The sequence below is a fragment of the Gigantopelta aegis genome, chromosome 4, assembly GCF_016097555.1.
Source record: "Gigantopelta aegis isolate Gae_Host chromosome 4, Gae_host_genome, whole genome shotgun sequence".
In the NCBI taxonomy this organism is placed as follows: Eukaryota; Metazoa; Mollusca; class Gastropoda; order Neomphalida; family Peltospiridae; genus Gigantopelta; species Gigantopelta aegis.
Window position 1 is genome coordinate 85,392,511 of NC_054702.1, and position 17,520 is coordinate 85,410,030.

Consider the following 17,520-nt stretch of genomic DNA (forward strand, 5'->3'; position numbering starts at 1 on the left):
TTTTACATCTGTTGTACATGTGCATCCTAACTGTTGTGATAGATAGGAAGCTAAGATTGGTCAGTGTAAATCCCCCAACCCATCCACACACAAACACTTGAAAAGGTTGACACGAACCCAAAAAGACATTGACTCTAACTACACAAACCAACATCAGTTCAAGAAGAAATTTCACAAATGATCCCCATCACTCCCCTGAGACTAGTTATTGGAGTGTAATTTTTTAGTTCACCTTAGCATGTGATTGTTCTTAAAAGTACTATAAAAAGATTAAATATCACTACTCAGTGTGGTAATATTCGAAATAGCTCCCCATAATCCAAATTAGGGGAGCAATTAATCACTCCCCTCAGTTTTTTTCATGGCAAGGTCTGCAGTATTGGCTGATTCCTCAGAGCCCTCAAAAGTACCCGGTCTCCGGCGGCAAATCGCCGCCTGAAACAGCTTTTGCCACCGCCTACTTTTCGAGTAAAATTGTTCAGTTGCTGCATTTAATGGATGGTGACTGATTTGCGCTAACAGAGGCCACGAGAATGCATCTCAGAGGTTCGATTTTTCAAATGTTTCTAGGGGAGGGCCCCCAGACCCCCCGCTATCATCACTGTTGTAGCCTGCTACTTCTTAAACTATTGAGGGCGCTGATTCCTAGAATATTAACCTATTTAACAACACCATTTATTGTCATTGATAAACAATTTTGATAACAAATTCTTCAAAAGGTGTTTAACTTTGTTAACAAATCAGAGATTCCATTTTGTCTAAGCTTTGGTAATATATTGTGTGGGCACTGTCTACTAATAGAGTAAATGAAAATGCTTCTTTCATTATGATGTGTCTGTAATTAAGATGGGAACACATTTTTTACATTTCAGTAAAAGTGTAAATTGTTTATTATAACAATAGTTCATTCTAAATATGACATTGAATTATATTTTGTGGGTGGTTGCAGTTGTTTTATTACCCTTTTTGTATTAGGATTATTTTACAAAATTTAATAATGTTGTACATGTAACTGTTCTTTATGAAATGTATGAACATATTATTCAGCAAGAAAGTGATTATGTGAAAAATTGGCATTATTGAAAGATCACGAATGCTTTTGTAATATTAATAGCATTATGACATGCTGTGATATATGACTTTATTATATAAGATTTAGTGAAATATCTTAAAATATCAGTGAAATAAAAGTGACTGAGTGACTGATAAGTCACTCAGTGACGATAACACATTTTAGAGTGAAAATTTCACTATTGTAGAAAGTGCTATCTTCACTGTAAAAAAGCCGGAACTATTTTGCTGCTGGCATTTTAAAAATATAGGTAAATTGCCAAGTTATATAATAAATAGAAAATTTCATGTTTTTTGTCAAATATGATTTATATCTCAACTCGTGAAATTTGGCGCAAGCGCGACTCGTGAGATATGATTACAAACTTCATTTGATGAGATATAAGTAATATTTGACCAATTTTTAATTTTTTTTATATGAATATGATAAACATTGGTTATTATTTAATATATACTACTCAAAAGAATTTAAGGGTCAAAAATGTATAACCAAATAAGTTTCAGAGTGTATTAGATTGATGATGTAAACTATACCAAATTTTTTATTTATTGTTCCATATTTACAAAAAACACACAAATAAACGTCACTGTATACAAGAAAGTCACATGATATGCTGTCAAAGTTGAAGGTTGTCAAACATGGATTTTACACATTAGAACATTCGTTTAATAGTGTGTAAATCCACCCCTGGTGCGAATACACTTGACACATCGTTGCCTCATGCTGTTGATCAGACGTCTGAAGAACTCTTGGGGAATGGCCTGCCACTCTGCCATAAGAAGTTGACCCAGATCATGAAGGTTGGCCGGAGGGGCATGGTTATCCCGAACTCTCCTGCCTAATTCGTCCCAGGCGGCCTCTATTGGGGCCAAGTCAGGCGAATATGCTAGCCAATCCATCCTGGCGATACCTGTTGTCTGAGAAAGTCCGTTACCACCCTGGTGCGGTGGGGTCTGGCATTGTCATCCTGCAGAACTGCCCTGCCGCCAATCTGCTGAAGGCCTGGTAGAACCAACGGCCGGATAATCTCATTCAGATAGCGGATTCCATTCAGATTGCCATCCACCACATAGAGGGAGGTCCTGTGGTGGATAGAGATGCCGCCCCACACCATGACGCTGCCACCACCGAACCGGTGACGTTGTCTAATGTTAACGTCAGCGAAGCGCTCCCCAGGACGTCTGTAGACACGAAGCCGACCGTCGTTGAACTGGAGACTAAACCTGGACTCATCAGTGAACATCACTCGACCCCACTGAACACGTTGCCACCGCAGATCAAGCATGCACCAGTGACGTCTGGCCGTTCTTTGACGTGGTAGGAGTGGTGGTCGAACAGCCTGGCGACGGCAGCGTAGATTATTGGCTCTCAGACACTCGAGTTCCAGTCGCAGTCCGCAGATTGTCACGTAATCGGCGTGCAGTGGTTGTGCGTTGACGTAGAGCCATATTGGTGATGTTGCAGTCCTCTCTATTTGTAGTGCTTCGGGGTCTTCCCTAACATGGACGATTTCGAACAGAATTCGTTGCTTGGTACCGTTGCCACAGTCGGCCAACGACACTCTGACTGACACCAAGTCTCAGAGAAACATTTCTTTGCGTATTGCCATCCTGAAGCCAAGCAATAGCCCTTCCTCGATCTTCGATAGTCAGTTGAAGTCGTACCATTGTCGAATTTGGAGTGTGCACCGTACACGAACGCAAGCTCCAATTATACGGAAATTCAGCATTGGGAACATGGAATACACGTGCAAAGCGTGCAAATGAAGCGCTTTGTGAAAAAGCAAGTTATGGGCACTTAGCAGACCTTTCGCTTTCGCCCTAATTTACGTGCAAATGTAAGCATGTTTTCGCCATTAGAACTAGTCGACAGTGTCAATGACAGTGGATTTTAATTCATTTATGGGTTGATTAGACCCACTTTCGTGAAAATGGAACAATACCATGCGTGACATTATGGTCTAGCTAATATAATTGACATTCAGAAAATAATGTCGAAAATATCGTCTGACCCTTAAATTCTTTTGAGTAGTATATATAGAGTAGTATACATGTAGTCTTACATATAATAATGTAAAATCAAATCAGCTACATGGATAACTTTATTTAATTAAAAGCTGCATATTTTTAACTTGTTATTAAAGGTCATCATATAAAAATACTTTTTTAGTCTTTTTTAGAAATATAGATCTTATTAACTCTTAACTGATGTGGAAAACAAAACCTTTACAGCAAATTATAATGATATATGTAAACAGTGATACTGGTCTTGTGCACAAAACAACAGATGTGGAATTTATGGGTGAAATAAATTAATTTGAAAGTAGTTCATGCACTTTGATCCAAATTTGTGCCTTGCATGAAGTTGTTCTTGGAAGTAACATCAACTCTAATGTCTATGACACAGCAAATCAACTGAAATCTGCTAATACAGAAACATCCATTAACTAATTATTATTTAAACTACGTTTATGGACAGTGCTGCATTAATGTGTTTTAACAATAACATTGATTTAAGCTGAAACATCTAAAATCCTTTAATAGCTGCAGGATTTAGTTAGTTATTTAGGATGTGCAAGACATAATATCAATTACCTTTTCATTGAACTGTTGTTTTCTGTGTGGAGTTTAATCATTAAATGTTTTGTACATCAAACGACCTGATAAAGGCTGTCCTGTATATAGGAAAGTTAAAATACAAGATCCCTGGATACTGATTAATTTTTTTTTTTTAAATGGTATGTGATACGTGACAGCTACTGAAGTGGCAGCAGTGGGTTTCCTCTCTCAATATCTGTGTGGTCCTCTAACCGTAAATAAAATGTGTTGAGTGTATCGTTAAATAAAACATTTCCTTCCTTCCTCTCATATTTTCTAGATGATTAACAATTATGTTATGATTGAGATTGATTTGATTTTTTTGTCATTTAGTTTGGTTTCTTCTGAGATGTCATTATTATTTAAGAAAAAAACAAAACTTATTGTAAATGTTGTCATTAGAAAAGTAAACAACTTATTATAAATACATCTAGAAATTTTATAATGTATGATCATGAATATATATCATGTCAACAGAAATGTATGCTTTAGATATCAGATGCAATTTTAATGTTCAGATATGGTGAATAGAAATAATAAATATGAACATACCCAGCATATCTAATTAAAAACTGAACTTGATATTTTATACGTTACTATAATTACATTCTGTATACCACAGAATTACTAAAGCCATTCATACCTTCAAGTAAATACAACTTCGATTATGTAACAGTAGTACCTGTACATGCATACATTAAATCTTCTAAAGGTCCGTCTATCATAATATTGTTATTGATAAGTTAACTAATTTTATTTTCTCATTATTTTATATTTACAATACTTGACAAAAATCACAAACCATTTATGGAAGTCCTTCTTTAGTTTAGGAATATATTTTACCAAACTGCAACTTATATTAGTTTATGGTACAGACTGTATGATAACCTGTTAATTGGTTGTGATGTTTGGTATATTTTGTGTATTGCAGAAACAGTGACAAACGCAAAGAGAAGTCGCGAGATGCTGCCCGGTGTCGCCGGAGCAAGGAGTCGGAGGTGTTCTATGATCTGGCTCACAACCTCCCGCTTCCTGTCAGCGTCTGCAGCCAGTTGGACAAAGCGTCCATCATGAGGCTATCCATCAGCTACCTCAAGCTCAACCAAATACTCGACAAGGACGGATATAGAGGTATTTGAAGATCATTCAGTCATTTAGTCATTCAGGAGTGCATAGGTTCCATGCTGGGATGGGGGCTCAAGAATGATTAAAGTTGAAATTTGTATGCCGTCTTTGCCCAATTTATTTATTTATTTTAAAGTTTGCAAGAGGACTCCCAACTTTTCACAGCCCTTTGTGGTTTGTTTGTGGTGGGATTTTATATTTACAAAACTTGACAAGTCGCAAACAGAATGTGGAACTCCTCTAGTTGAGGAATATATTTTTTATCAAACTGCAAGTTCTTAATTTGTGGTACAGACTGCATGCTAGCCTGTTAATTGGTTGTGATTGCATGTTTCCGCTTCTTTTAATTCAGTTTACAATCCTGTTCATTGTCTTAAATATGGTTACTTGCTCATTTGATCAATCATCAAGTCTACAAATTTATGTAGATTCTACATATATATATATATATATATATATATATAATTAAAATCCATTATTATATTTTGATTAGCGAAATTATAATAAAAACGGTCATTTTATCATATTTCTTATTATGCTAATATCACAGACACTACCCATATTCTGATAGTTATTTCAACCAATAACTTAATATAAAAGTCTGTTTTAACTGATTTTACCAGCTGGGAGATCACTCAGGAATCTGTTTCATGTGAAGTCTAAGAGATCCTTAATGTTAAGGACTTCATACTCTGTACACGAAAGAGTTTGCTAAACGACTCCCCAGCACATTGTTTAATTTTTGGTTGTAGGTAATTAACATGAATTTGGTAATTTTAAAATGGTTTGTAGGAATCTGCTAATGAATCACCCAATTATAATAATCGATATTATAAAAATTGTCAAAATGTTTGGGTTTTTTATATCCACCACCTTTAAAATTAAATTTTAAAAGTTGACATTACTTTGCATTAAGAATATTTACTACAGATCAGGTAACCACCTAAAAAAAAAGAATACAATTTCTGAAATTTAATATCTAAACAGAAAAAGAAAGAAAGAATTTTTTTATTTAACGACGCACTCAACACATTTTATTTATGGTTATATGGCGTCAGACATATGGTTGAGTACCACACAGATTTTGAGAGGAAACCCGCTGTCGCCACTACATGGGCTACTCTTTCCGATTAGCAGCAAGGTATTTTTTATTTGCGCTTCTCACAGGCAGGATAGCACAAACCATGGTCTTTGTTGAACCAGTTATGGATCACTGGTCGGTGCAAGTGGTTTACACCTTACCCATTGAGCCTTGCGCAGAACTCACTCAGGGTTTGGAGTCGGTATCTGGATTAAAAATCCCATGCCTCGACTGGGATCCGAACCCAGTACCTACTAGCCTGTAGACCAATGGCCTAACCACTACGCCACCGAGGCAGGTTATCTAAACAGAAGACCTGATTTTCCTGCGTGATTTATGAAGTGCTTTTTCATGCCTTTGTTATTTGTCAGTAACGTATACATAATTTGTATTCCCACGATAGTCTGTTCTTTTTCACAAACTCCAAGACATAAAGCAATTTTAAACTACTGGCTTTCCCTAGATTAAGGAGGCTATACAGAGATCACCAGATTGCATCTAGATAGTTTTGATCATTCAGATGATGCAGCTAAAATGTTGGCACGCATGGAATGCTCCATTGACATTCATTAGCCCTATGATATCTTTTCGTTTTCTTATCTGATGGTGTGCTAGTATTATTGTCATAATTGTAAGAGTACATTGTACTTATATACTTATAATATATACTTATATAATATGCTGTGGTTGGCAATACATTTTGTTTTAAAATCCAAATTAAAAAAAAAAAAATATATATATATATATATATATATATATACCAGGGGTGGGGAAAAATAAAATTGTCAATCGGTCCCGCTTGATGTCATCATTAATGGAGGGGGGGGGGGGGGGGGGGGGGGGGGGGGGGGGGGGGGGGGGGGGGTGGGGGGGGGGGGGGGGGGGGGGGAAGAAAGGAATAAAAAAAACCTTTTTTTTTATCACATCATTGAAAAAAAAACCACCCCACAAATTGTATATATTTTACATAATGGAATAAATAATATAAAAAAGGAATAAAAGCTATGAATTTAAATCCTATGTATGTATAAAAAGTACGAATATTCAGTACTGTGTCCTGAAAATTTATAAAAGATCGCACCACCGTTGAAGCGTTTGACAACCTGAGCTAGCACATGTTTAGACAAAGAGATTAATAACGTCATCACTGATTGGATGAAATTTGACCTCTACTGGCTCTTGAGATAACCAGTACACGTAGCTGTTCTACTTACTCCCACTTGTTAACAAAAAAGTGGAAATCTTTTGTTAATTTTAAAATCCTTTATAATTATTGGATAGACTACATTGAACAGTCAACAATAAATACATTTATAGATTATTTCAGTTTATTTTATGCTGTTTCAAGCAGTTTGTATTGCACAAAAGTCTCTAGCTTCGGACTGGGACACTCGACCCGACAAAGCTCCATACATAGGTGTTGACAGGTGTTTGATTGTAACCAGTTGCAAACTCTGGGTCCTTTGTTTTAATTGGAGTGTAATACCTTGATGGCTCTCTCACCAAGAATGGTGTTATTGTTAACGTCTGTTTAATCTCTTGATCGGCTCAGCAACTTTGACAAAATTAATGTCTAGCCTAGTGGCTGTGGATTGACACTACTGTAACTGTAGGTCTGACTTCAGTGACTGACGATATATACTTAGGCAGACTTCAAAATCACAGATGTCTTGCCACTAGCCATATTGACCACTATTTATTTATTATTTTAAATCATGCATGAGATACCGATGTCTGGGCAGGCCTGTCCACTTGATGGATAAGAATTTGTTCCAATAATAGAAATGGACAGGTGCTTTGGACCGACAAACACACGTTTTTAAAAAATAATTTCGGTCTCAAAGATCGAGAATCGGTCCCAGACCGGGACAAAAGGGCTTTTCCCCACCCCTGATGTATACAGTAGAATCTCATTGGCTCGAACACTGTCGGTGCATCAAAGTCTGTTCGACCCATCAGGTAGTTCAAACCATGCATTCGGCCGTTGTCGGGTGCTTCTGTAACACAAAAACCAATCGGAATACCTCGCATATTTCCGTAAAACTGGCTTGGGCGAGATGGTCCGATTGACTCATGAGTAACGAAGTCGCCTTCAAATGTCGGATGAGATACATATTTGTAACTATTATTTATCACCGTTGAATAAACAAATAACAAACACACTGGTAGTCTGTATTTATAAATATTTATTAATTTAAAAAACCGTTCTTTATTATGCTGTTGTAGAATCTTTTGCGACATATTGACAACGTTGAGAAAAGAATGAAAGTGCATGAAGCACAGGCGGAGGCCCTTTACCTTTTATTGTTGCAATCACTACATTACATTGATCTCTCCTGTATTTTAAGTTAAAAACAAAATATGCCGACGCTCATGCGTAGAGTAGCGATTAAAATGATTAAAGTGAACGGCGAGGCCGAACTAGGCTCACCAATTGATTGGTGTTTCATGCAAGATTCATTCAGATCACGATTATTGTAGTACTATTATCTGTACTAGAAAGATAATTACCGATAGGTGCTAAATAAACAATATGAGAAGCCGGCATATGATCTAGGATTAATTCGTTCCACTTCCGAATTTATATTAACTTACTTTGTGACTGACGTGAAAGGGTCAATGAAAAATTCGTAAATAAATATAAATTATTTTTTGTATTTCTTCGGATAGACTTAGTCGTTCGAGCTATATATGTTTAATTTTACAGTTCGGACTAATAAACTGGTTCGAGAGAAAGCTTCTGTTCGACCCTAGGGGTATTCGACCAATCAGCACCAAAATAAAAGGGTTTAATAGAGAGAAAAAATCAGGACATTGTTCTTGGTTCGAGAATACCGGTAGGTTCGACCATTGGGCGTTCGAGCCAATGAGATTCTACTGTGTATATATATATATATATATATATATATATATATACTCTTCAAAAAAAGAAACGCAAAAGGGTACAAATGGGTTATAACTCCGATTTTATGTTTCCTACCGGTTCATGCTTTGTGAATATAAGGTCATTGCATGTCCCAAACACATTCCCACAGTTACATTCGATAAAACGCAGCTACTGTAAAATAAAGTTTCAAAATGTGAATATTCGCAAAAACGCAGCCACGTGCAAACCATGTCACCACTGCACGTGCGTTGTCTGCACGTGCAACATGAACACCGACAGTATAAAAGTGCAGGGTGTTCGCTTGCCTGGCCTCTGTATCTGGCCGACAGTTGACAATCCAGGACATGCCACGTCTCAGTGAACCGCAGAGAAACAATGCCATCGGCCGACTAGACGCAGGCGAAGCCAGAACGGCCGTTGCCAGGGCATTCCATGTGTCCCCAAGCACCATCTCCAGACTGTGGGACCGTTACCAGCAACATGGATCAACACGTGACCTCCCTAGATCCGGTCGACCACGGGTCACTACCCCCGGGCAGGACCGCTACATCCGGGTACGCCACCTTCGGGAACGATTGACTACTGCCACCTCCACAGCTGCAGCAATACCAGGTTTGCGCAGGATATCCGACCAGACCGTACGGAACCGCCTACGTGAGGTAGGAATTCGTGCCAGACGTCCAGTTCGAGGTGTCATCTTAACACCACAACACCGTCGACTCCGACTGCAGTGGTGCCAGATTCATCGACAATGGCCTCAACTGCGATGGAGACAGGTGTGGTTCAGTGACGAGTCCCGATTTCTGCTCCGACGTCATGATGGAAGATGTCGCATGTATAGGCGTCGTGGTGAATGTTATGCGGCAAACTGCGTGCAGGAAGTGGACAGATTCGGCGGGGGTAGTGTCATGGTGTGGGCAGCCATCTCACATACTGGCAGAACTGACCTGGTCCATGTGCAGGGCAACCTGAATGCACAGGGCTACATTGACCAGATCCTCCGGCCACACATCGTTCCAGTTATGGCCAACGCCAACGCAGTGTTCCAACATGACAACGCCAGGCCTCACACAGCACGTCTCACAGCGGCTTTCCTACAGAACAACAACATTAATGTCCTTCCTTGGCCATCGATATCACTGGATTTGAACCCAATTGAGCATCTATGGGACGAGTTGGACCGACGCCTCCGACAGCGACAACCACAGCCCCAGACCCTGCCCGAGCTGGCAGCAGCCTTGCAGGCCGAGTGGGCCACCATCCCCCGGGACGTCATCCGTACTCTGGTTGCTTCAATGGGCAGGCGGTGCCAGGCAGTTGTCAACACACGCGGAGGCCACACCCGGTATTGACTCCAGATGACCTTGACCTTGGTGGTGTGTCCTATCACTTACTCACAATGGACTAGAGTGAATTGTGAACAATCCTGCAACATTTGGTAATTATCGGACTCGCCATTCAATAATTAAATCAATTCTCCAAATGTTAAGACAAGGTGGTTTTGCGTTTCTTCTTTTGAAGAGTATATATATAGACAGACAGACAGATGGACAGACAAACATTTAGTCAGTAAAGTGGTTATATGTTTGCTGTGGTTGGCAATGCAACCAAAATGACAAACAAATGGACAGACACACACTTATTCAGTAATGTGGGCCTTTTGGCCTGTATTCTGCTAATATGATTATACGCATGGGTTATTATATACAGACATTATCTAGTTCTTGTAGATAAAGAAGATGTTCAAAACAGAGCGAGAGAAGCAGTTAGGAAGCAATTACTGCTACATGTTTCGTTGACTAGTGTTAAGTGTAAATTATAGGTACATGGTCAGTCTTCTAAAAGTATATGTATTGTTGATATTTTGAACTGCACAGGTTCTTTCTTTTAATATTCATATATCTATTTCCAGTGTGTTCCTTATTTGTCCTAATTTCTAAAGACGATGTCATGATATGACCATTTGGCATGAACATAAGCATTTTATTAATTTCACTAGATTTGAACATTTTGTGTTGTGGAATATTGGATAAATTTATAAATGCTTATGTACTCGGAAGTTAATTTCACATGATTAGATGTGAAACAATACAATTCAAGCAATAAACTAATTTTTAAACAAACATGCCATACAATGTTGTAAGAGAATCAGGTAACTGATTTTTTTTTTCTGAAACAGAATATAGTGGTTATAATAAAATACAAAAATGTCTTATTATATCAGTCTTCACATTTAATCAAAGTTTTAACCAGCCAGTATAAATTAATTATTTTAGCCTACATTGTAGCTTAAATGTTGATGAACTTTGGTTTTGCATGTAAATGTAGTTAATGAATTATGGAGACAGATAGCTAATATCTTCAGTTTCAGCTTTATGAAGATATTAAAGTAGCTTGTAGCATAAGCGAAATGCAAGTTAAATGGATTGATCATTTTAACTCATGCATTTGACACATGCTGAGTCAGTGTCATAATTCATTTTTTTCCTTTGAAAAAGAAGTTTACAGATAAAAATTGTTAGATGACATTGATTGATGTAGGTCCATGGACTGATGTCATGGGTGGATAAGGAACTGGGCTTACCCATTTAGTTTATTTCTTCCTCTCTGGCTTTTTTTTTCTCATTTTCTTCTTTCCATTTTAAAATTAATTTTTAATTCATGCAAACTCATTTGCAAAACTCTTTAATGGCAAGTACATATTCCAATTTTAACCTTGTATAGATTTTCCTGTTTCTGATTGAGCATTTCGTGACAGTTAATCATGTCCCATTAACTGACTCTTCTTGGGATATTAATATCTGCACATTCCATGCTTATTCCATGTGGTATGTTCATTCTGAAGTTAATATTTTTCCATTTAAATTTTTTTTTTTTTTTAATTCATACACTCATTTGAAAAACCTTTTGATGGCAAGTACATATATTCCAATTTTAACCTGAGATTGTCCTGTTTTTGATTGAGCATTTCATGACAGTTAATTTATTATCACTTTTCTTATCATGTCCCATTAACTGACTCTTCTTGGGATATCTGCACATTCCATACTCCTTCTGAAGTTAGTATAGTATATATTCATTCTGAAGTTAATATAGCAGCTCAAAATTGTTTTGACATTTCCGAAAACTGCTTATGTTTTGAATTGGTAAATTTGATTTGTCTGTAAAAAAAAATATCAGATCTTTGTTTAATAGGAACCGGATCTTCTATAAATCAAATTCCAACCAACTGGTTAAATGTCCTATCGATTATGTTATTTTTCTTGTATTACAAAGCTGAATATAAATTGAAAACTGTGTTATCGAGAAATCAGATTGAACTTTTGGCCTGGAAAGTAACATTTTAATTAATTATTTCAAAAGAAGGACTTTTGGTCTGAAAAGTAAAATTTTCTTTATCTCAAAAGAAGGACTTTTGGCCTGAAAAGTAACATTTTAATTATCTCAAAAGAAGCTGGCCCACCAGAACTCACTAACAGTTATATAAATGTATAAATTATATAAATGTATATATGTGTGATTTGTCATGCATTAAGGTTTGTCATGACAGGGGTCATGTTCCAGTACTGGCTTCCACCCAGAATCAGTTTTAACATCTTAGTAAAGATCAAGCATGCTGTCATGGACGCACAACTTGGCTGTCTGGGTTGTCTGTCTAGGACAGGAGTTAATGGTAGCTGTTGGTGGTGAGCATGAGAACAGTCAATGCAGTGGCCTTACACACCTTCCCATTGAGTTATTAAAACCCATTCTGGGTCTGAGCCAGTACCAGGATGTGAACCCAGTACCGACTAACCTAAGATCCATGACTCGGAACACTTATATTACCAAGTCCGATTGAAAAAAGTTCATGCACATAACAATATGTCATGTACAATATAGTGTTATACAGAACACCTGCAATGTAATTAAACACCAACTTATTAACATCTACAAAGCTACAACATGTAGGTGAATATACAGCTGTATTCGCATACTCCAAGTGTTGCGTGTCACAATTAGGTGTGTTTTTCTAATCGAAGTAATACTGCCTTTCTTGCAGTTTAATCACACTGTAATCCTCTCATATCAGTTTTGGGTGTATCCTGTAAAGCGCAGAATGCTACACTTTCCGAGTGCTATACATAAAAGCTTGCAGTCACTAACATAATTGCATGCACTTGAAGGGAATCATTGATTAAAGTTTTGTAGCCCTTTAGCATCAGGTTAATTGAAAATGTGTTACTTATTTTCTTATATTTATCATCAGTTTTAGTTTTAGTTTGACATTTACTGATGTAGGTAATTGTTACAGCTCATGGTCACCAGATAAACCCTATAGAATGCTATGACTCCATAGAGACTAAAGCTGAAACCTTTAATTAACATACGGTACATGTGTATACACACCATAGATAAAGGATACTAAATGAGAGGCCAATTGATACCATTTATCTTACAACAAATTGATTAAACATTTATTTAATGATCAAAAGTGATAAACTTACGTCAACATGAAATGCATAAACAATTTTTTTTCATTTGATTGCATCATGAGTAGTGCTTTTAGTTTGTGTTTTGACCACTTGTTTTCATGTAACTTTGGAATGTTTTTAAGTCGGGGCCATTTATATCTGCGACATAACAAATTACAGTATGTTTTTAATGCCTGCATATATTGGTGCTGAAAATATGTAATTCACATCTGGTTCAGTTCTTACTGCAGGCGACTTTCACATGTGATAATACTGTTGGGCCTGATAGTGATACAGGTGGGTTCTGCCTGCTTGGACAGAGCTCAGGTCACTGACATCACCCTGAAATTTTTTCTTTCTCTGTGTACATGATCCGGTGCTGATTTCACTATGGTACATTTTAGAAATCTGTGAAATAATGTTTTATTATAGTTATGGTAAACCTGTTTTGATATTATTTATGAAATGTGGACTAAATATATATACACACACATACATATATATATATGTATATGTATATGTATATGTATATGTATATGTATATGTATATGTATATGTATATATATATTTATATATATATATATATATATATATATATATATATATATATATATATATATATATATATATATATATATATATATATATATATATATATATATATTGCACTTTGGTCCTACGCTATTCACCAGTGTCAGCTATCTGAAGATCGTCGAAGGGCGTGAAACTCTGAGTAATAGCATAGGACCAAAGTGCAAAATATATATATTATATATTACTTGCTCTACTCTCTTTTAAAGTATTGAGCACCTTTCAAGCCTTTAACGATAACCACCAGTATTCTATTATATATATATATATATATATATATATACATACATGTATATATATATATATATATATATATATATATATATATATATATATATATATATATATATATATATATATATATATATATATATATATATATATATATATATATATATAATTATGGGCCGAATTTACAAAGCCTGTTTTAGACTTACATGTGTGTCACTACATACATTTACAATGCTTAAACACCTGCGTTTTAAGAAAAAAGGCTTAGTAAATTACAGCCCTATATTTTTTTATAATTTGTCAGGTTTTGTTTAATTCGTATTCATCTTAATAACTTAATTGTATTGCTATTTTATAATATAGGTATATGTGCAGGTATGTCCCAGTGAAGAATGTTAACCCCAATATGTTGACCAATCATAAATTTGTCATTGAAAATCACAGGTCACAATATGATAAACAGAAATGTTATTTTGTGATCTCTCTTTTGTGATCTTTTGTGATCAACCAGATAATAAATTTTAATATTACAATAATTTGTCTTTAAAATTAATTAATGAAAATATGAGCCAAAGTTACTGATTAAGGATAGATACCTAGATCTGCATAAATTGTCATGCTATAGTTTAACAGAATGATGCACATACACATATTTCAAGTACATTAAATGCTAGTTCATATCACATTACATGATATAAGTCCTAACTGTTATACATGAACAGTATATGGCAGGTTTGTGTATTAATTCAGTGCTCTATTTAAAGTTCAAAGCACTTTGACTTTGTGAAAAGGAAGGAAGGAAGGTATGTTTTATGTTAACGATGCACTCAACACATTTTAATTATGGTTATATGACATTGGACATATGGTTAAGGATCACACAGATGAAAGAGAAATGCACTGCCACCACACAATGAACTACTCTTTCCGATTAGCAGAAAAGGATCTTTTATATGCAGCATTTCACAGACAGGATAGTACATACCACAGCCTTTGTTACACCAGTTGTGGAGCACTGGCTGGAATGAGTGAGAAAATGTATGAATGTTTATCCAACACCTCAGCACAGAAATACACTTCAGCTATTGGGTGTCAATGAAAGAATGAGAGACCTGGTGAGATGCTATTTGATATTACTACATAGTGCTCTCCTTAGTAGGCAAAATATCTATAATGGTATTTGTATTGGATTGGAAGTACATAGATGTATGGTAGAATCAGTTTGAAATGAATAGGTCTTATTATTGAATCACAACAGAAGGGGAAAATGTTTTAATGCAAGCCGATTCATTAAATGCATTTACTTTGTGTCATAGATCCATTATGCAAACAATACTGGCCTCGGTGGTGTCGTGGTTAAGCCCATCGGACATAAGGCTGGTAGGTACAGGGTTCGCAGCCCGGGACAGGCTCCCACCCTGAGCGAGTTTTAATGACTCAGTGGGTAGGTGTAAGACCACTACACCCTCTTCTCTCTCACTAACCACTAACAATTAACAACTAACCCCCTGTCCTGGACAGACAACCCAGATAGCTGAGGTGTGTGCCCAGGACAGCGTGCTTGAACCTTAATTGGAGATAAGCATGAAAAATAAGTTTAAATGCATGGGAATATATGTTTTCAAGTCACTTAAAGGTTACTGTTAATAGAAGATTGTTCTCCTTTTATATTATTGTAGTAAACTCTGGCAAACTTCCATATATATCTAATATTATTAAAATATTCATGTAAAGAGAATACTTATCTATTTGGGTCACAAGGTTATATAAAATGACAACCTCTGTAAACAATAAAACGTCCTCAGAGACAAAATATAGTGGTCACCAATAGAAAGACAAGGTTTTAGTTTGTTTGTAAAGAAAAGGTTTACTTGATTACAAACGCTCAATTCTGTGAAATGATAAATGGTATATATATATACTGACGGAAAGAAATAAAGGATCACACAGATAGCAACAAGAAATAATTACTGCATTAAAAATCAATTCATATTGTCAGAAGTTGACTGGGAACATATAGGTAGCACATTCAACACTGCAGACATTCAATCCAACATTGCAACTTGGTATGAAATGCAGACATTACTACGCTAGTAGTGAATTAAATTTGGTCTACAATTTGATGTGTTCCCTTATTTCTTTCCATCAGTATATATCAATCTGTAACTCTCCTGAATATCATTTAGGGGATAATATCCCTATTCTAATACTACACCCATCTGTAAGACATTTTATTGTGTTTTTATTAAAGAAATCCCACAAATATAAAATAATTAATTATCTATTCTCCTTACATACGATATTCAATGAAAAAGCTTGTAGTAAGTAAAAGTATGATGTAATATTTTTTTCTGTTCTCTTCACATGACGTCACAAGCGAACCAAAAGCTAATTTATTGGTATTGTAGTCTGTGTTTCGAACATGATTTATTGTAATACAGGATACACTGAAAGAAATATTTTAATTGGCTGTTAATTTATGTTGCAAGACATATGAATATGTTTGGACTTTACATTTGTGAGCGGTGTTTCAACCTCATATTGAAGTTTTTCAAGGAGTTCGCCTGGTTTAATTTTGTACAAAATCCATGTTGATGGGGTAGGTCTACAAGTTTATAACTGTTGCTAACATATTTTCACTTAAAGTTTTTATAAATACATAAAATAATATGCATTTACTAAAGTGTAAGTATTCTTTTCAAAAGTTTTTCAAAATTGTGCGATATTTTAAAGTGTTAATGTTGTTTAAAATTGCGTTAAAAATCAAGTAATTTCCATCTTGTCTTCTTTATCAATTTTATTGTCCCAAAAAGTATGTTCTAAACAAAAATAAGGTACTTCAGATTGTGATATAATTATTTCTGATGAACCTGCTTGTACCCTTTTGAGAACATAAACTAGAAGAGCTGTCCACAAGACACATGGTGGTGACTGCTGCGATCGATCAGTGACCGGACCTTACTTGGGGTGGGTGGGTGCAAGTTCATTGTTGCTAACGAAGTGTTAAAAGTTACAATGGCATAAAATAATAACAAAATAGTAACAATAACATCATTTTCATCTGAAGTTAGTAATGTTTTTGAAAATTATATATATTGACGTTTAAATATATAATGGAAGACGTGGAATTAATATACTAACGAAAACACCACACATGAGGCAAAGTGACAGCATATTGGACGAGTTCTCAGAATTTTGTCATCGTAATAAATCCTGGTTGCCCATGACAGCGTATATCTATCATCCGATTTATCATGAAAATTAACCAATGGAAAAAAGGCTTATATGAAAGTTGTATTAGAATATGTGTTAATATCTTCCCAAGAAACTAAATTTAATGTTATAGCAGAAACTTATATTCACATCTCTTTTGGTATTCAGTATATTACCAACAATACACATATTACAGAAAACATTCTTAAAGTGACAGACCCTAGTTTTTAAACAGTATGGTATATTTTTCACTATTAGAGCCATTTTTT

General features: G+C 35.7%; 1 protein-coding gene across 2 annotated transcripts in view; it reads left to right on the plus strand.

Moving 5' to 3' along the window:
- Positions 1-17,520, plus strand: part of LOC121371281 (hypoxia-inducible factor 1-alpha-like) — a 100,632-nt gene that overhangs the window by 40,139 nt on the left and 42,973 nt on the right. For both annotated transcript variants that reach the window (XM_041497057.1, XM_041497058.1), the window contains exon 2: positions 4,601-4,800. In XM_041497057.1, the coding sequence (XP_041352991.1) occupies positions 4,601-4,800 (200 nt within the window). The remainder of the gene's footprint in view (positions 1-4,600; positions 4,801-17,520) is intronic.